Source organism: Ranitomeya variabilis, chromosome 4 (genome assembly GCF_051348905.1).
Source record: "Ranitomeya variabilis isolate aRanVar5 chromosome 4, aRanVar5.hap1, whole genome shotgun sequence".
Lineage (NCBI taxonomy): Eukaryota > Metazoa > Chordata > Amphibia > Anura > Dendrobatidae > Ranitomeya > Ranitomeya variabilis.
In genome coordinates this window covers 413,038,019-413,057,875 of record NC_135235.1, presented here as the reverse complement: position 1 = coordinate 413,057,875, position 19,857 = coordinate 413,038,019, and the positions used below count along the sequence as shown (strand labels likewise).

Genomic DNA, 19,857 nt, shown 5'->3' with positions numbered 1-19,857 from the left:
CCTTAACCCTAGCCCTAACCCTAGCCCTAGCCCTAACACTAGCCCTAGCCCTAACCCTAATGGGAAAATGGAAATAAATAATTTTTTTTTTAATTTTTCGCTAAGGCTACTTTCACACTAGCGTTAACTGCATTACGTCGCAAATGCGTCGTTTTGCCGAAAAAACGCATCCTGCAAAAGTGCTTGCAGGATGCGTTTTTTCTGCATTGACTAACATTAGCGACGCATTTGCGACGCAATGACACACGTCGCAACCGTCCTGCGACGGTTGCGCCGTGCTGTGGCGGACCGTCGGGAGCAAAAAACGTTACATGTAACGTTTTTTGCTCCCGACGGTCCGCTTTTTCCGACCGCGCATGCGCGGCCGGAACTCCGCCCCCACCTCTCCGCACTTCCCCGCACCTCACAATGGGGCAGCGGATGCGCTGGAAAAATGCATCCGCTGCCCCCGTTGTGCGGCGGGGACAACGCTAGCGTCGGGGACCTCGGCCTGACGCACGGCGACGGGCCGAGCCCGACGCTAGTGTGAAAGTAGCCTAACTAAGGGGGTGATGAAGGGGGGTTTGATTTACTTTTACAGCGGGTTTTTTAGCGTATTTTTATGATTGGCAGCCATCACACACTGAAAGACGCTTTTTATTGCAAAAATTTTTTTTTGCGTTACCACATTTTGAGAGCTATAATTTTTCCATATTTTGGTCCACAGAGTCATGTGAGGTCTTTTTTCTTGTGGGACGAGTTGACGTTTTTATTGGTGACATTTTCAGGCACGTGACATTTTTTGATCGCTTTTTATTCTGATTTTTGTGAGGCAGAATGACCAAAAACCAGCTATTCATTAATTTATTTTGGGGGAGGCGTTTATACCGTTCCGCGTTTGGTAAAATGGATAAAGCAGATTTATTCTTCGGGTCAGTACGATTACAGCGATACCTCATTTATATAATTTTTTTAATGTTTTGGTGCTTTTATATGATAAAAACTATTTTATAGAAAAAAATAATTATTTTTGCATCGCTTTATTCTGAGGACTATAACTTTTATATTTTTTCTTTGATGACGCTGTATGGTGGCTCGTTTTTTGCGGGACAAGATGACATTTTCAGCGGTACCATGGTTACTTATATCCGTCTTTTTGATCGCGTGTTATTCCACATTTTGTTCGGCGGTATGATAATAAAGCATTGTTTTTCGCATCGTGTTTTTGTTTTGTTTTTTTTACGGTGTTCACTGAAGGGGTTAACTAGTGGGACAGTTTTATAGGTCGGGTCGTTACGGACGCGGCGATACTAAATATGTGTACTTTTATTGTTTGTTTTTTTTAATTTAGATAACGAAATGTATTTATAGGAACAATATATATATTTTTATTATTATTTTTGGGGGGGGATTGTTTTTAATTTTTTTTTTTTTACACATGTGAATATATATTTTTTTATACTATAACATTGCCCCGGGGGGCATCATGTTATAGTGTAAGATCGCCGATCTGACACTTTGTTGTGCACGGTGTCAGATCGGCGATCTGACGTGCACAGCTCCTGGAGGCTTCCCGACGCCTGCTCTGAGCAGGCGCTGTGAAGCCACCTCCCTGCAGGACCCGGATGCCGCGGCCATCTTGGATCCGGGCCTGCTGCAGCGAGGAGGAGGTAAGAGACCATCGGAGCTACGCGATCACATCGCGTTGCTCCGCGGGTCTCAGGGAAGCACTTCTCAGGAAGTTATTAATCTATTGTAATCTTGCCTGAAGAAGGAGCCACTGTGCTCTGAAAGCTTACAAACATATTATTTTCTGGTTAGCCAATAAAGGTATCACTCCTAGAATACTTCTGTCATCATTGGGCAGAAAAGTATTCACGTCGATTTTTCTGGCTAACACGGTACCACAATACAATTTGTTATTGTACATCAAAGTAAAAGTTGAAGAGCTGTTAAAGGAAAACATTGCATTATTGACTTGCTTGGCAATTAATAAAATAGAAACATGCAACACATTGACTGTAGATGACTTAATGCTTACAATCTCTTCGGCCATGTGCACACGTTCAGTATTTTTCACGTTTTTTTTGCGTTTTTTCGCTATAAAAACGTGATAAAAACGCGAAAAAAACGCTAACTTATGCCTCCCATTATTTTCAGTGTATTCCGCATTTTTTGTGCAAATGTAGCCTTTTTTTCTGCGAAAAAATCGCATCGCGGAAAAAAAAGCAACATGTTCATTAAAATGCGGAATTGCAGGGGATTCCGCACACCTAGGAGTGCATTGATCTGCTTACTTCCCGCACGGGGCTGTGCACACCATGCGGGAAGTAAGCAGATTGTGTGCGGTTGGTACCCAGGGTGGAGGAGAGGAGACTCTCCTCCACGGACTGGGCACCATATAATTGGTAAAAAAAAAAGAATTAAAATAAAAAATAGTCCTATACTCACCTTCGATGTCTTCCCGCCTCTCCGCTGCATGCTGCCGCTTCGGTTTCTATAGCTGGTGTGCGGTGAAGGACCTGCGATGACGTCACGGTCTTGTGATTGGTCGAGACCGGTCATGTGACCGCGACGTCATGGAAGGTCCTGAACCACACCGGCATCTATAGGAACGGACGCCTGCAGGTGAGTATAACCATTTTTTTTATTATTTTTAAACATTCTATCTTTTACTATAGATGCTGCATAAGCAGCATCTATAGTAAAAAGATGGTCACACTTGTCAAACGCTATGTTTGACAAGTGTGACCAACCTGTCAGTCAGTTTTCCAAGCGATGCTACAGATCGCTTGGAAAACTTTAGCATTCTGCAAGCTAATTACGCTTGCAGAATGCTAAAAAAACGCGAAAAAAAACGGAAAAAAAACGCAAAAAAAAAAAATGCGGATTTCATGCAGAAAATTTCCGGTTTTCTTCAGGAAATTTCTGCAAGAAATCCGGACGTGTGCACATACCCTTCCTCTTCTTCTAGCACGATGATGGTCTCATCAGAAGAGATAATAGCCACCTTCTGCTTTTGAAAGTGGGAGAAGTTCCTTTCAAGCCACTCCTTTACCTGAAAGAGAAATAAAGTTAATGAGGTTTAACAGGTCTGTCATTAGTCGATGAGCTGAAATAATTACCATAATAATATTTCACAAATTATTAACATAATACATAATGTAATACATAGCAATACCAATAAAATGTAAGATAGCACATTTGCAATATTTTCAAACTTTATAAAAGAGGTTGTCTGGGAAAAGAGAAACAGAAAAACAGTTTAATACCTGTTCATAGGCTAGAAGTGATATTTCAAATGAGCTGCATCACTATGATGGAGATCAGCTACCGTAACACACTTTACCTATGGACAGGTGTAGTTCAGTAATAAAGCAGCCCTGCTTTTTTAAATTTTGGGCAACCCTTTTAAACTGGAATATCAACCACTCTATATAACACAAAGTAATACAAATGCAATGTAGAAATGCACAAATGAAAAACTTTTCCAACAATGTGAAAAACATTGTCTGGGATAAGACAAACACAAAAAGTTATTGAGGCATTAGTCTATGAGCTGAACTAACAATTAAAACTTACTGTCAGATTTTGGATGATGGATGTTTTTTTAAGATGTTTCAACATCAACAAGGCTTCAAGGTACAAACAAGCAAGCATCTTTTCTTTAGTGTCCAACTCCTCGCCCAATTCTGCCTTTGTGAATAAACCGTCCAAAGTGGCTTTTTCTGAAATAAGAACCTTTCGACTGTCTTTGGGTGTAAGAAACCTGAGAATGAGAGAAGGCAGTTATGATGATGTTTATATTTTATATGGCCATAAACACATTTATTCATAATCGTCTAGTATACTTAGAGATACTTACTGCTTTTTCTTGTCCTTCTCATCTTTTGGGATCATTTCCTTATTAATTTCTATTAGGCTTGCCAGAAAATTGTCAGCAGCCTGCTTTCTGTCATCACCTATGTCATTGGGAAAGTCTTCAGAAATAGCAAATTTGACAAAATGTTGAATGTGCGTAAAGTACTTTTTCACTGTGCATGTCTTCAGACTTAAGAGGGTGCTGACAAACCTCTTTGTATTTTCTAAGTCATTCATAAATTCTAGGGAGATGCCATCTGGGTTCATGAAATATAGATACCTGGAAACATTTTCCACCTAAAATATACACAAGATGTCAGTTTCTGCATTGCACATTCAAGGAATAGTCATAAAATGCATGCATCATAGAGAACAATTCAAATCCTACTTACCATTTGCCTAATGCATAACTCAGAAAAGTTCTTCTCCAAGTACTGTTTAAAGGAGATCAACACTGGCAAATCAATGTCATATTTGTTGTGAAAACCAGCTTGAAAAAGTTTCTTACACAGAGGGAAACTTGTCCTGAAATCAAAAGAAAGTGAAAGGTTAGTGCACATGCTACTGTTAGATTATAGATAAAGATATAGATCTACAGAAATATATATATATATATATATATATATATATACAGTGAGGTCCATATATATTTGGACAGAGACAACATTTTTCTCATTTTGGTTATAGACATTACCACAATGAATTTTAAACAAAACAATTCAGATGCAGTTGAAGTTCAGACTTTCAGCTTTCATTTGAGGGTATCCACATTAAAATTGGATGAAGGGTTTAGGAGTTTCAGCTCCTTAACATGTGCCACCCTGTTTTTAAAGGGACCAAAAGTAATTGGACAGATTCAATAATTTTAAATAAAATGTTCATTTCTAGTACTTGGTTGAAAACCCTTTGTTGGCAATGACTGCCTGAAGTCTTGAACTCATGGACATCACCAGACGCTGTGTTTCCTCCTTTTTGATGCTCTGCCAGGCCTTCACTGCGGTGGTTTTCAGTTGCTGTTTGTGGGCCTTTCTGTCTGAAGTTTAGTCTTTAACAAGTGAAATGCATGCTCAATTGGGTTGAGATCAGGTGACTGACTTGGCCATTCAAGAATATTCCACTTCTTTGCTTTAATAGACTCCTGGGTTGCTTTGGCTTCATGTTTTGGGTCATTGTCCATCTGTAGTATGAAACGACGACCAATCAGTTTTGCTGCATTTGGCTGGATCTGAGCACACAGTATGGCTCTGAATACCTCAGAATTCATTTGGCTGCTTCTGTCCTGTGTCACATCATCAATAAACACTAGTGACCCAGTGCCACTGGCAGCCATGCATGCCCAAGCCATCACACTGCCTCTGCCGTGTTTTACAGATGATGTGGTATGCTTTGGATCATGAGCTGTACCACGCCTTCGCCATACATTTCTCTTTCCATCATTCTGGTAGAGGTTGATCTTGGTTTCATCTGTCCAAAGAATGTTCTTCCAGAACTGTGCTGGCTTTTTTAGATGTTTTTTAGCAAAGTCCAGTCTAGCCTTTTTATTCTTGACACTTATGAGTGGCTTGCACCGTGCAGTGAACCCTCTGTATTTACTTTCATGCAGTCTTCTCTTTATGATAGATTTGGATATTGATACGCCGACCTCCGGGAGAGTGTTGGTCACTTGGTTGGCTGTTGTGAAGGGGTTTCTCTTCACCATGGAGATTATTCTGCGATCACCCACCACTGTTGTCTTCCGTGGGCGCCCAGGTCTTTTTGCATTGATGAGATCACCAGTGCTTTCTTTCCTTCTCAGGATGTACCAAACTGTACATTTTGCCACTCCTAATATTGTAGCAATTTCTCGGATGGGTTTTTTCTCTGTTTTCACAGCTTGAATGGCTTGTTTCACCTTCATGGAGAGCACTTTTGACCGCATGTTTACTTCATAGGAAAACCTTCCAAATGCAAGCACCACACCTCAAATCAACTCCAGGCCTTTTATCAGCTTAGTTGAGAATGACATAATGAAGGGATTGCCCACACCTGTCCATGAAATAGCCTTGGAGTCAAGTGTCCAATTACTTTTGGTCCCTTTAAAAAACAGGGTGGCACAGGTTAAGGAGCTGAAACTCCTAAACTCTTCATCCAATTTTAATGTGGATACCCTCAAATGAAAGCTAAAAGTCTGATCTTCAACTGCATCTGAATTGTTTTGTTTAAAATTAAATTGTGGTAATGTCTATAACCAAAATGAGAAAAATGTTGTCTCTGTCCAAATATATATGGACCTAACTGTATATATACAGTACCTTGTAGATGGTTTATCAGGAATGATGCAACCACGACTCTTCAAAAAGTCTGCAAAGAACTCCTGAGGGTCAGAAAAGCGACTTTTTCTGAAATTCAGATCCTGATATGAAACAATACTCAAAGATGCCAGCAGTTTTTGCATGTTTTGCCTTGCTTCTATCACAGCTTCAGTGATCTCAGCATCGGTCGCTCTTTTCATGCAAACTCTGCGAAGATGCACTGACATCTTCTCTTGATGCTTCATGCAGATCTTGCAGATGAGCAGGCTATGACTCTCTTTCTTGATGGAAGACATTGCTCTACAGTAAATCGGTGATGTTGGTCTGTACAGCTCAAATCTTGGTCAAGACTGAACTGTGAGCCTGGAATCTGTATGCTTTATATACAGTTGTAGTGACTGAGGTGTCATGGTATTTTATTTTGAAACAGACACATATATCAAAGAGGGTAGGCCGGAGCCAGCCATACAATGTACTTTTGACACACGTGAGCATTGCAACAGTAGCACAATTCAAATGTAACATTTGGATTTCAAACTTTTATTTGCTTTTCACACTCATAGACAAATACTGGCCAGCATTTACACCACCACTTCTTTTAACTTGCGCTTCATTAATTAACATTTATTTAACTGCTAAGGACACACCCAGACACTCTGGCATCAGAGTCATTCATAACAGGTGTGAAACTAGGCCATTGAAGCACTCAACTGCTCTAGTCCACTAAACACCTTTATTTACCCCCCAGCTGTATCACCACCTGCCCCATTCAGATTGTGAGCCCACTGACACTATAATTGGAGCCATACACATCAGGTATGAAATCAGGGCATTCGTGCACCCCACTGATGATGAGTCACATGATAGTGAAACATTTACATTTTTTTATTAAAAGACTTTTAAGGGAGCAGTCTCATTGGTCAAGGTATGGCCACTTTCTGTATGTAAGTCAGGTTCTGAGAACACTTTTTCAGATCACTTTTGGAAATCTGACTCTCAGCTCTTTCTGATACTGGTCTCTGCTAATTTTTCAGTTTTTTTGTCCTCTTGTAGGTTGACTCCAGCAGTTTTTTGAAAGCTTTACTCAACTCTAGACACATCGGAAACAGATATGGAATCAACAGTGTAAGTATATTGATTTCTCATAATTCTTTGCTTATCAATGTCATGCAGAATTCTTTCTAAGTAGTTGAAATTCCTTTCTTATTTATTTATTTTTAAACAGGCACAATAGGACTCCAAAGACCTGCCCTGTCTGTTTCAAAACAGATAATATCCTGTCTACTCACTTGCGCAGGAAATGCATGAAGTACCGCAGTGAAGATGAAATAAAGGCAACACTTGCTAAAGCAAAAAACAACTTGGTAGCCGTAGCTTCCAAAGGAATTGCCATTGACTACAGAGAGGTTTCCAACCTGGTGTGTGATGGGAAATGTCTGAATAGTGTCCTTAATTTCCTTGAGGGACGTGGATTTGTAATCTACAATAAGCCTCTTGTGCCAAGGTTTGGCAAAGCCATACAAAGCCATCCATAACCTGTCTCCTCCATATATCTCTGAACTAATCTCCCGATATCTTCCCTCACATAATCTCCGGTCCTCCCAAGACCTCCTTCTCTCCTCCACACTTATTCGCTCCTCATCCAATCGCCTCCAAGACTTCTCCCGAATATCCCCCATCCTCTGGAACTCTCTGCCCCAACACGTCCGACTATCAACCACATTCGGATCCTTCAGACGGAACCTGAAAACTCACCTCTTCAGGAAAGCCTGCAGCCTGCACTGACCCCGCTGCCTTCTCATCACCACCGAAGCTACCGCCTCACCAACACCGGAGCTCCTGCAACCCCCAACCTACTGTCTCCTTAACCATAATCCTGCAGAATGTAAGCCTGCAAGGGCAGGGTCCTCACCCCTCTGTATCAGTCTGTAATTGTTCGTTTGCTTACTGTAAGTGATATCTGTAACCTGTATGTAACCCCTTCTCATGTACAGCACCATGGAATCAATGGTGCTATATAAATAAATAATAATAATGATAATAAGGTTTGTCATATAGAATCTATAATGTTTCCCTTTTATAACAAGTAAAAAAAAATGATTAATAATAATTTGTGCATTTCGTCATTTCAGGAATAACGGTTTCAAAAGCACAGAAGAATCAAGCATCCTGGAAAGAGAACAGACTGTTGGTCAAGAAGATGTTCCATGAAGAGAACAAATTAACCCTGGATGTAAGAAGAAATAGTAAGTAACATTCTATCTCCAAGATTCATATCTACAAATAGATTTGTGTGTACATAGAAATAGAAATGGTTATGGTCTTTTACAAATGTCTGAATACAAAGTTCAGTATAAAACACATAGGCGCTCCTATCCAAAGGACATCAAGGTTTATTAAACATAATGTTAAAATGGGGTAGAGGTGAATGGACAAATACAATTTTTTAAATTCTTTTTAGTTTTTTTCCCATTTTAAGTTCCCATCTATCTATATCAGGAGTGGGGAACCTTGGTCTTCCAGCTGTTATAAAACTACAACTCCCAGCATGCCCTAGCAACTTACAGCAGTTGAGACATGCTGGGAATTGTAGTTCTCCCACAGCTGGAGGGCGAGGGTTCCCCACCCCTGAACTATATTAATCCCTTCCCTCTTCAGAAACTTTTTTTGATATATTACATTGCATTTTCATGATGACAGGTTCCTTTTAAAGTGTAAAAAGTAGTATCTGCAGAACTTTCATTTTCGTATCAAATCATACATACATAGGAAAAATGTAAAGATGTGCATAACTGATGCAGACAGACATCTTTTATGCATTTGTTTTAAATGTACCTTTAACTTGTTTCTTATTCTGGGACAGCCCACAAACATGCAATACTGGTATTACAAATCAAGAGGAAGATGTTATCAGGATAATTGATTCGGATCAAAAAGACACTTATGAAAAAATAATTGAAGAAACAGGAATGGCATCTGAATGTGAACCTAAAGAAGAGGAAGAAGAAAAAGAAAATTCATCATTGGAGACAAAAGCAAGTGAACCCAAGATTTTATGGAGCAACCCCTTGAGGAAAAAAATGGCAGATTCTAACATGTATATGAAGTACTCCCTGAAGACAGAACTTCTTTCCGGCTTTGTAAACTACCTTTCAAATACCCTATCCGTCCAACGGCACAAACAGGAGGTAAGAAAACTAGTTTTCATACAAATAAGATGGCACCAATAATACCCCACCCCTATATACTGCAGGACAGCCAGGTATTTTATATCTGGGATCACCATGGATATACACAGACTGGTTGTACTGCCATATATAGAGGTATAACCTATTACTCTCCACCCTTATATACTGCAGTGCAGCTAGTCAGTGTATATTCATGGTAATCATTTATATATGAACTGGTTGTACTGCCACATATTGGGGTATCACAGATCACTCTTCAGAGTCTTCACCCCTACATATTGCAGTGCAGCTAGTCAGTGTATATCCATGATCATCATTGGTATACATGGACTGAATGCACTGCAGTATATAGGGGTAGCAATGATTACCCTCCACTCCTGTATACTGCAGTACAGCTAGTCAGTATGTAACACATATCAGTAAATTATGATGGGGTGACCATACTTTGCATTGGGGCCTTTAAGCCATGGTTTCATTATTATTAATTATATTTTACATTATCATTTTCAGGCCGAGAATGTTGCTCGTTTCCTGTATTTTATGGACAATGATAAGCCACCAATGGAATTTGTTTTTAACATCCATAAGACTAATGAATATTTTTCAAAGCTTCTGGAAATTGGCAACACTCATCAGACTGTCTTCAATTATCTAAAAAGTTTGAAGCGGTTTCTTGATTATATGAAAAACTCCACTGATCTCATACACAAAGACAAGAAGGTGTATGATGCACTTTGTATCTTCGTTGATCAACTGGGTGTGTTCCAAAAGAGGATCAGCAAAGGAATATCTAAAGAAAATGTCGCAAAGAAGTAAGTAAAAAAACTGGTCTAAAACACGTTTTTTAATTAAGTTTTCATTCATTCATTCATTCATTCATTCATTCAATATCTGTTCTCATTCATATTTCTTTTCACAGACAGAAATGTTTGAGAGATGGAACTCGGACACCAAACCAGCTAGAAAACATCCTGTTAGTTGCAAAACCTACTTTTATGCAAGTCTTAAGGCTGGCAAAAGAAGGGGAAAATCTACATGTGGACGAAAAATTGACAATTCTTCAGTATTTGGAAGCGCTTATCATTGTCAGAAAGCTGCAGAGACCTGGTGTTGTTCAGCATATGAAGGTCAATAGCTTTAAGTTTTGTATTGCTTTATGTAAATGAGTAATGTAGGGTTGTGTTTTTTAGATTAATGTATGTTATTTTTTTGATCTTACAGGTCGATGAGTGGAAAGATAGAATACCTAAATCAGATCATGTAGGTATTACTGTGTATGAGCACAAGACAGCGGCAAATCAGGTTCCAACAGTAATTTTAACTAAAGAAGAGGAAAGCGTAAGTATATTACAGCTCTGTATGCCTTTCTCTCTCTGTGCCCCCCTCTCTCTGTCGTTCGTTATTTTATTTTTTATTTTTTTTATTTTCTATTCCAGTGGTTTGATATCTACTTTGAAAAAGTGAGGCCCACATTCACTTTGATCGCTACGACGGTACGATCTGTGACGTTCCAGCGATATCCATACGATATCGCTGTGTCTGACACGCAGCAGCGATCAGGGACCCTGCTGAGAATCGTACGTCATAGCAGATCGTTTGGAACTTTATTTTGTCGCTGGATCTCCCGCTGTCATCGCTGGATCGTTGTGTGTGACAGCGATCCAGCGATGCGTTCGCTTGTAACCAGGGTAAACATCGGGTTACTAAGCGCAGGGCCGCGCTTAGTAACCCGATGTTTACCCTGGTTACCAGCGTAAAAGTAAAAAAAAAACAAACCGTACATACTCACATTCCGGTGTCCTTCAGGTCCCTTGCCGTCTGCTTTCCGCTCTGACTGACTCCCGGCGGCACTCAGTCAGAGCGGGAAGCAGACGGCAAGGGACCTGAAGGACACCGGAATGTGAGTATGTACGTTTTTTTTTTTTTACTTTTACGCTGGTAACCAGGGTAAACATCGGGTTACTAAGCGCGGCCCTGCGCTTAGTAACCCGATGTTTACCCTAGTTACCCGGGGCCTTCGGCATCGTTGGTCGCTGGAGAGCGGTCTGTGTGACAGCTCTCCAGCGACCACACAACGACTTTCCAACGATCACGGCCAGGTCGTATCGCTGGTCGTGATCGTTGGAAAGTTGCAGAGTGTGACAGTACCCTTAAAGCCAAACAACAAAAATAACAGATTTTTTATTTCATCAACGGGAGAAAAAATCTACAATGTTTCAAATGATATTGCAAGACTTCATACCAAGTATGTCTTTTCAAATAGAAACTATTAGTTAATAAGTCTACATGATCATAATAAAATGATGAACTTAATTTTCTTTTATTATACAGATTTGGATTGAAGCCAGTAACCAGCTAGCTAGCGAGACGGATGGCAGAAACATTTGTCGCTGCAAATTGTAAAGAGAGCACTGATAAAGATCACTTTTCAAAGTATCTGGCACATAGCAACAGTACTGCGGAGCGTGTTTATCGGGAAAACACAATGGACATGCTGATCAGAGAATCAAACTTGACCAGAAAAATTCAAGAGGAGGCTTCAACATCAACGTAAGTATCTGAATAGTCATGTGGTTGTCTCTAGCCTTGTTGCATCAGGTTGACTATTTTTATGTGATCTGTTACTAAAACATTTATATTTTACAGCGCTGCAATGGAAGTGGATAATGTGAATGAGAAAGATAAAGACACTTACTTGTCCTCCTGCTTTGTTGAGTTCCAAGGAAGAAGAATTTAAAAGATTTGAAATAAAATATCCTCTAACTTTAGAGAAGGACTCACCATCACTAAAAAAATGTAGGGAAGCATGTGAAACGCATGGGCAACACATTTATGATCGGTGGAGGAAAATACAGCACAGAATGCGTGTGGACTATATTATCGGTAAGATGTTCAAATGGTTGCTATGCCATGTATCTAATCCCACACAATTTTATAATCCTATCTAACCCTTTAATGCAGAACCATGTGTCTATTCCAATCTTGAAAGACACTGTCCGCTGACCTGTGTACCTAATCCTATCCTGTTTGATACTGTCTTGTGGGCCATGTATTTACTCCAATCCGGTGTTATACTATCTGCTGAGCTGGGTATCTAAAACTGTCCTGCATGATACATTCTTCTGAGCTGTGTATCTAATCCTATCCTATGTGACACTGTTGAGCTGTGTACCTAAGGGTACCGTCTCACAGTGGCACTTTGGCCGCTACGACGGTACGATCCGTGACGTTCCAGCGATATCCATACGATATCGCTGTGTCTGACACGCAGCAGCGATCAGGGACCCTGCTGAGAATCGTACGTCGTAGCAGATCGTTTGGAACTTTATTTCGTCGCTGGATCTCCCGCTGTCATCGCTGGATCGGTGTGTGTGACACCGATCCAGCAATGTGTTCGCTTGTAACCAGGGTAAACATCGGGTTACTAAGCGCAGGGCCGCTCTTAGTAACCCGATGTTTACCCTGGTTACCATCGTAAATGTAAAAAAAACCAAACAGTATATACTCACATTCCGGTGTCCGTCAGGTCCCTCGCCGTCTGCTTCCCGCACTGACTGTGAGCTCCGGCCGGCCGGAAAGCAGGGCACAGCGGTGACGTCACCGCTGTGCTCTGCTTTTACTTTACGGCCGGCACTCACAGTCAGTGCAGTGATCTCATATAGTCAGTACTTGTACACCAAGACCTAAGGCCACTGAATAAACGTCCTAATATGCTGCATATATAAATGCTATGCAGTGAGAATGGGGGTGAAATCATTCAGGGACCCCTTGGTGTACAAATACTGAACATGCAACGGTGTCAACCTCTCTCTCGCTGTCACTCTCTCTCTATATATAACAATTTATAGAAGATAAATAATTAGGACACGTTGGACAAATGTGCTGTAAAGGCCTTTTATCTGTATGCTTTAGGCTATGTTCACACTTTGCGGTTTTTGCTGCGGATCCGCAGCGGATTTGCCGCTGCGGATCCGCAGCAGTTTTCCATGCAGGGTACAGTACAATGTTACCCTATGGAAAACAAAAACCGCTGTGCCCACATTGCGGAAAATCCCTTTAAAAACCGCACGGATTTGCTGCGGAAAAAAAGGAGCATGTCACTTCTTTCTGCGGATTCCGCAGCGGTTTTCAACATGCACCAATAGGAAAGTGCTGTTGAAAACCCGCAGAGGAATCCGCAGAAGAAACCGCAGGAAAATCCGCAGTGAAAACCGCAGCGGTTTTGCAATGCGGTTTTTCCAAATCCGCTGCGGAAAAATCCGCAGCAAAATCTGCAAAGTGTGAACAAGCCCTTATTCATGTAGTTGTAGTGAAGTCATTGAATCATTTTTTTTCACCACAGAGGACATGTTGAGCCTTACATCCGCAGCAAAATCTGCAAAGTGTGAACAAGCCCTTATTCATGTAGTTGTAGTGAAGTCATTGAATCATTTTTTTTCACCACAGAGGACATGTTGAGCCTTACACAGCAGGTATGGCACCTACATATTGTAGCAGCCCCCTACTGTTGTAAACAATACTCATTTACTGTGCCATAGATGTCTGGCGTCTTTAGAAACCTATTTGCATTTCAATCAAGCTACAAGTAGTTAGGTGAATGCATGGCTTTTATTTGCTTTTCCCCTCAGCCACTGGTAAGAAATACAATAACAGGGCAGTGTGTCTCCTTTTTTATACCAACGTTCAGTTCTACTACATAAATTACATGTTTCTATGTCATTGATTGATTTTAAAACACCCAACACAGACCACAGCAATTTATGGCAAATTTAAAGCAGTATTTAAAGTTTATTAACCTTATATATGTAAATATTCCTAGTATTCTAGGAGTGACACCCTTATTGGCTAACCAGAGAGAAGATATATATATATATATATATATATATATATATATATATATATATATATATATATATACACATACATAAGCTTTCAGAGCACAAAGGCTCCTTCCTCAGGCGGTATTACAAATGAGTTCATAAGACACATCTGTAATTTTTCTTTGTATCTCCTCTCCTTCTTTTCCTTTTAACCTTTTTTAAAGACCTGGGTGGACCTATGGATTTTCCACCCTTTTTTGTGATCCTGCACTGCAACAAGTCCTTTCCATAATATATTATTACAATAACGTTTACATACATAGTATTCATATTTTCAGCATATTAGGCTAGTTTCACACTAGCGTTTACCTGATCTGCGGCAGGCTGCGGACTTCCTCCTTGAAGCCCCGCCCTCGGCCGCACCTCCGCCGCTAGCTCTGCCTACTTCTCCATGCGGCCCGCATGCGGCCTCCGTACCTAACTTTAACATTAGGTACGCAGGTCGTGCGGCTGTATGCGGATGCTGCTGCATGCGTCATTTTGACGATGCGGCGACCAGCGTAGGACGCAGCCTGTAGCATTTTTTTTTTTCCGCATCGTCAAAACAACGCATGCGGCAGCATCCGCATACAGCCGCACGACCTGCGTACCTAATGTTAAAGATAGGTACGGAGGCCGCATGCGGGCCGCATGCAGAAGTAGGCGGAGCTAGCAGCCTGCCGCAGATCAGGTAAACGCTAGTGTGAAACTAGCCTTAGTAAGTGCTTATCAAAGTCTGGGGTCATTTTCAAACTTTATAAACATGTCATGATCACTTTCAAGGGGGAAGAAGGTGCAATGCCTGAAAGTTCACCAAATAGCACAATATAAAATCTATCTATCTATCTATCTTTGACCATTAACTTATGTCAAGAAAATTTGTGTGCTGTTATTCTTGGCCTTTTGATTGATTGAGGTGTAAAACACTAACAAATTTGATGGGTCACTTCCATGGTGAAGGTTCATTGACTGAGAGCCTGACAATCCCACAGAATAAGGCCGGTTTCACACGTCCGTGGCTCCGGTACGTGAGGTGACAGTTTCCTCACATACCGGAGCCACTGACACACGTAGACACATTAAATTCAATGCATCTGTGCAGATGTCATTGATTTTTTGCGGACCGTGTCTCCATGTGCCAAACACGGAGACATGTCAGTGTTCGTGGGAGCGCACGTATTACACGGACCCATTAAAGTCAATGGGTCCGTGTAAAACACGTACCGCACACGGACGTTCTCCGTGTGCCGTGCAGGAGACAGCGCTACAGTAAGCGCTGTCCCCCCCACATGGTGCTGAAGCCGCGATTCATATCTTCTGTGCAGCAGCGTTTGCTGTAAAGAAGGTATGAATAATCCATTTTTTTAGTGGTATTTCGTGTTTAAAATAAAGCTCCATGTCCCCACCCCCTCTGCGCCCCCCCGCTGTTCTGAAAATACTCACCCGGCTCCCTCGTTGGCTGTCGCTGCTTCCTGTCCTGGCCGCACCTTCTACTGTATGCGGTCACGTGGGGCCGCCGATTACAGTCATGAATATGCGGCTCCACCTCCCATAAGGGTGGAGCCGCATATTCATTACTGTAAATGAGCGGCCCCACGTGACCGCATACAGGAGAAGCTGCGGCCAGGACAGGACACTGCGAGGGAGGCGGGTGAGTATTTTCAGAACAGCGGGGGGGGCGCACAGGGGGTGGGGACATGGAGCTTTATTTTAAACACGAAATACCACTAAAAAAATGGATTATTCATATCTTCTTTACAGCAAACGCTGCTGCACAGAAGATATGAATCGCGGCTTCAGCACGATGCAGGGGACAGCGCTAAACTTTAGCGCTGTCTCTCCTGCACGGTCCGTGTGGTACCCAGGCGGCACACGGCTGCCGCATGTGTGCCACACGGATGGCCTACGTGAGCTCACGGACACACGGACACGGATAACTCCGGTACCGATTTTTTCCGGTACCGGAATTATCTGGACGTGTGAGACTGGCTTAAGGTGCAGGATTCCATGGCTCTCAGTGGGGATGGGATCCACAGGTTCTTTTATGCCACCTTCCAAGTCCTTAGGGGTGTTTTATGCGGCTTCCTGAAACAACCCGGTGACACAACTTCACATTCTTTGTCGGAGTGTGGAACCCTGTTTGCACAATTCAACCTCCCCAAATACTCACCCTGCTTATATATGCATGCTTACAACTGTTTTTTTTCTCTAATTTATAGGAATGTGCAACAAGAACATGCATCAAGGTCTGCATCCTCTGTCATCTCATTGCCACAATGCACAGTTAATGCTGCTGAGGATCATGATGATGCCATACCTGGCCAAGCGGATTTGGAGGGAGATTTGACACTGTTTCCTCAGTCCTCTACAGAAGAAATTGAGGTCAGTGAAACCCCAGAAGACCCAGGAGAAAATCAGATTGATGGAGAGGAAGGAAAAGAATATGAAGAATGTACAGCTGAAGTAGAGGAAGAACAATGTGAAGAAATGGAGAATGAAGAGACACAGAGGTCAGGATACAATTTATGCAATATGTATGACTTGTAAGTGCTATAAAGTGATTAGCGAGTGCATACACAACTACTTGATACTTGGTTGAGCATAAGACCAGAAGAAGGGGAAGTGAATAAATGCATCAGGAACCAGGGATGGAAAAACAACATACCAAGAGTTAAAGAAATATTGCTTCAATGGAGGAAAAGATGACCAGGATAATGAAAAATAAGGACATATATTTATAAAAAATATAATGGATGTGGACCTTTTTATGTTGAGAAAGATGAACAGAAGAAGAAAAGATTCCTGTCAGATCCAAAAAAATCAACTTTTTTATTTCCATACAAGAAGGACTACCAGTTTTGGCTAATCTAGATGCCTTCATGTGCTGCTTAAAAAACCACAGACAGTATTTTATTATTTTATACTAGATGGCAGCCCGATTCTAAAGAATCGGGAGTCTAGAATCCATATATACTTTATTTATTCAAATGTAAGAATAATACAATTAATAAATAATAGTAAGAACAAAAAATGGCTGCACTCACCAGCTCTTGACAATTCTTGTTATTTAAGGTACAGTTACACAGGATCCATGAACATGCTTATGAGGGGAGTGATGAAAGACATCAGACAACAACTTTGCGTGTTGTGGCAAATGCCACAACAACGGTTCTTTGCTTAAGAACAATAATGTAAATAATAAATAATATGTATCAATAACTATGTATATTGGTATGTTCTATGACATTTTAAAATATTTCATTATTATGTGGAAAAGCTCTTAGTACCCATACTGGCGCATACTTGTGTGCCCATCAGGTATTTTCACAGTAATTTTACATCTGTGCTCTGCCTGGGGCCCCATAAGCTGCGTGGGGCCCCTGTGCTCTGCCTGGGACCACTGTGCTCTGCCTGGGGCCCCATATGCTGCCTGGGGCCCCTGTGCTCTGCCTGGGGCCACTGTGCTCTGCCTGGGGCCCCATATGCTGCCTGGGGCCCCTGTGCTCTGCCTGGGGCCCCATATGCTGCCTGGGGCCCCTGTGCTCTGCCTGGGGCCCCTGTGCTCTGCCTAGGGCCCCATGTTCTGCCTGGGGCCCCTGTGCTCTGCCTGGGGCCACTGTGCTCTGCCTGGGGCCCCATATGCTGCCTGGGGCCCCTGTGCTCTGCCTGGGGCCCCATATGCTGCCTGGGGCCCCTGTGCTCTGCCTGGGGCCCCTGTGCTCTGCCTGGGGCCCCATGTTCTGCCTGGGGCCACTGTGCTCTGCCTGGGGCCCCATAGGCTGCCTGGGGCCCCTGTGCTCTGCCTGGGGCCCCATATGCTGCCTGGGGCCCCTGTGCTCTGCCTGGGGCCACTGTGCTCTGCCTGGGGCCCCATATGCTGCCTGGGGCCCCTGTGCTCTGCCTGGGGCCCCATATGCTGCCTGGGGCCCCTGTGCTCTGCCTGGGACCACTGTGCTCTGCCTGGGGCCCCATATGCTGCCTGGGGCCACTGTGCTCTGCCTGGGGCCACTGTGCTCTGCCTGGGGCCCCATATGCTGCCTGGGGCCCCTGTGCTTTGCCTGGGGCCCCATATGCTGCCTGGGGCCCCTGTGCTCTGCCTGGGGCCCCTGTGCTCTGCCTGGGGCCCCATGTTCTGCCTGGGGCCCCTGTGCTCTGCCTGGGGCCACTGTGCTCTGCCTGGGGCCCCATATGCTGCCTGGGGCCCCTGTGCTCTGCCTGGGGCCCCATATGCTGCCTGGGGCCCCTGTGCTCTGCCTGGGGCCCCTGTGCTCTGCCTGGGGCCCCATGTTCTGCCTGGGGCCACTGTGCTCTGCCTGGGGCCCCATAGGCTGCCTGGGGCCCCTGTGCTCTGCCTGGGACCACTGTGCTCTGCCTGGGGCCCCATATGCTGCCTGGGGCCCCTGTGCTCTGCCTGGGGCCACTGTGCTCTGCCTGGGGCCCCATATGCTGCCTGGGGCCCCTGTGCTCTGCCTGGGGCCCCATATGCTGCCTGGGGCCCCTGTGCTCTGCCTGGGGCCCCATAGGCTGCCTGGGGCCCCTGTGCTCTACCTGGGACCACTGTGCTCTGCCTGGGGCCCCATATGCTGCCTGGGGCCCCTGTGCTCTGCCTGGGGCCACTGTGCTCTGCCTGGGGCCCCATATGCTGCCTGGGGCCCCTGTGCTCTGCCTGGGTGTAGGACACTGGTGACGTCACTTATCTCCGGACATTAGCTCCGGACATTAGCTCCGGACATTAGCTCCGGACAAAGCCACGGAAGTTGGCACAAATTGCAGGAAGTAGTATTCTAGGCAATTAATCTCCGGACATTAGCTCCGGACATTAGCTCCGGACATTAGCTCCGAACATTATCTCCGGACATTAGCTCCGGACAAAGCCACGGAAGTTGGCACAAATTGCAGGAAGTAGTATTCTAGGCAATTATATATTAGATTATATTTTTTGAATTGTTCAAATTTGAAATGTTCTTGGTGTGTAGAATATTGATGTAAAGCACATATGTGTCATTATTGTGCTTAGGCTGTGTACACACTAGAGTGAAAACCTAGTATTATGTATAAGGTTTTCACGGATCCAGTGAAATACATGGCCACAGGGCATTCTTGGCAGCAGGGAATTAATTTTCCCCATCAAGAAACTATCCATACGTACATGTGTACGGCCGTGACAAAGCCGTGACAACGGCAGCAAAAAGTACGGTCTTGACCATTCTGTTTGCATCTCACGGCCAGTAACGCCAAATGCGGCCAGTAATTAGTTGTAAAAATCACAGCTGTATGCCCTGCGGCAGAGATTTTTACAGGAACAGTGAAAACCTAATACATAATACTAGGATTTCACTACAGTGTGTACACAGCCTAAGCGAAAGAATGCATAAGTATAGCCCTGTGAACCAGTTCAACTTTTTTATCAAGTAAAAAAAAGTTTTTCTTATTATTTTTTATTTGTTTATGGCTGCGTTCACACTACCGTATTTTCTTCCTGTGTGGACAGGCTGTTAGCTTAGTCTGTATGGCAGCTATGGCCGGCTCGTCATGAAGAGAATTCTCTATTCTCTCCGTGAGAGCTGTGTGACCAGGACATGTCCGTTCTTTTTGCGGGGCACAGTTATCACGGCACGTCTGTAGGATTCCTCAGCCACACGGCTGCAGCACGGTGAACATACGGCTCTTGTTGAGCCA

General features: G+C 43.3%; 1 protein-coding gene across 1 annotated transcript; it reads left to right on the top strand.

Moving 5' to 3' along the window:
* Positions 1-2,131: 2,131 nt before the first annotated feature.
* Positions 2,132-17,532, top strand: LOC143768970 (uncharacterized). Its single transcript, XM_077257578.1, has 11 exons — positions 2,132-3,071; positions 7,185-7,256; positions 7,357-8,016; positions 8,264-8,377; positions 8,995-9,319; positions 9,830-10,131; positions 10,239-10,446; positions 10,541-10,657; positions 11,651-11,869; positions 11,966-12,202; positions 16,398-17,532. Exons 5-9 carry the CDS (start codon positions 9,101-9,103, stop codon positions 11,720-11,722), a joined length of 918 nt encoding a protein of 305 aa, XP_077113693.1. The 5' UTR covers positions 2,132-3,071; positions 7,185-7,256; positions 7,357-8,016; positions 8,264-8,377; positions 8,995-9,100; the 3' UTR covers positions 11,723-11,869; positions 11,966-12,202; positions 16,398-17,532.
* Positions 17,533-19,857: the final 2,325 nt, after the last annotated feature.

Bases quoted from the DNA above. Each gene is read 5' to 3' on its own strand.
- LOC143768970 (XM_077257578.1), top strand. From the start codon at position 9,101: ATGGCATCTGAATGTGAACCTAAAGAAGAGGAAGAAGAAAAAGAAAAT. The intron at 10,132-10,238 runs GTAAGTAAAAAA...TTCTTTTCACAG, and splicing joins AAAGAAAATGTCGCAAAGAA to ACAGAAATGTTTGAGAGATG. The intron at 10,447-10,540 runs GTCAATAGCTTT...TTGATCTTACAG, and splicing joins GTGTTGTTCAGCATATGAAG to GTCGATGAGTGGAAAGATAG.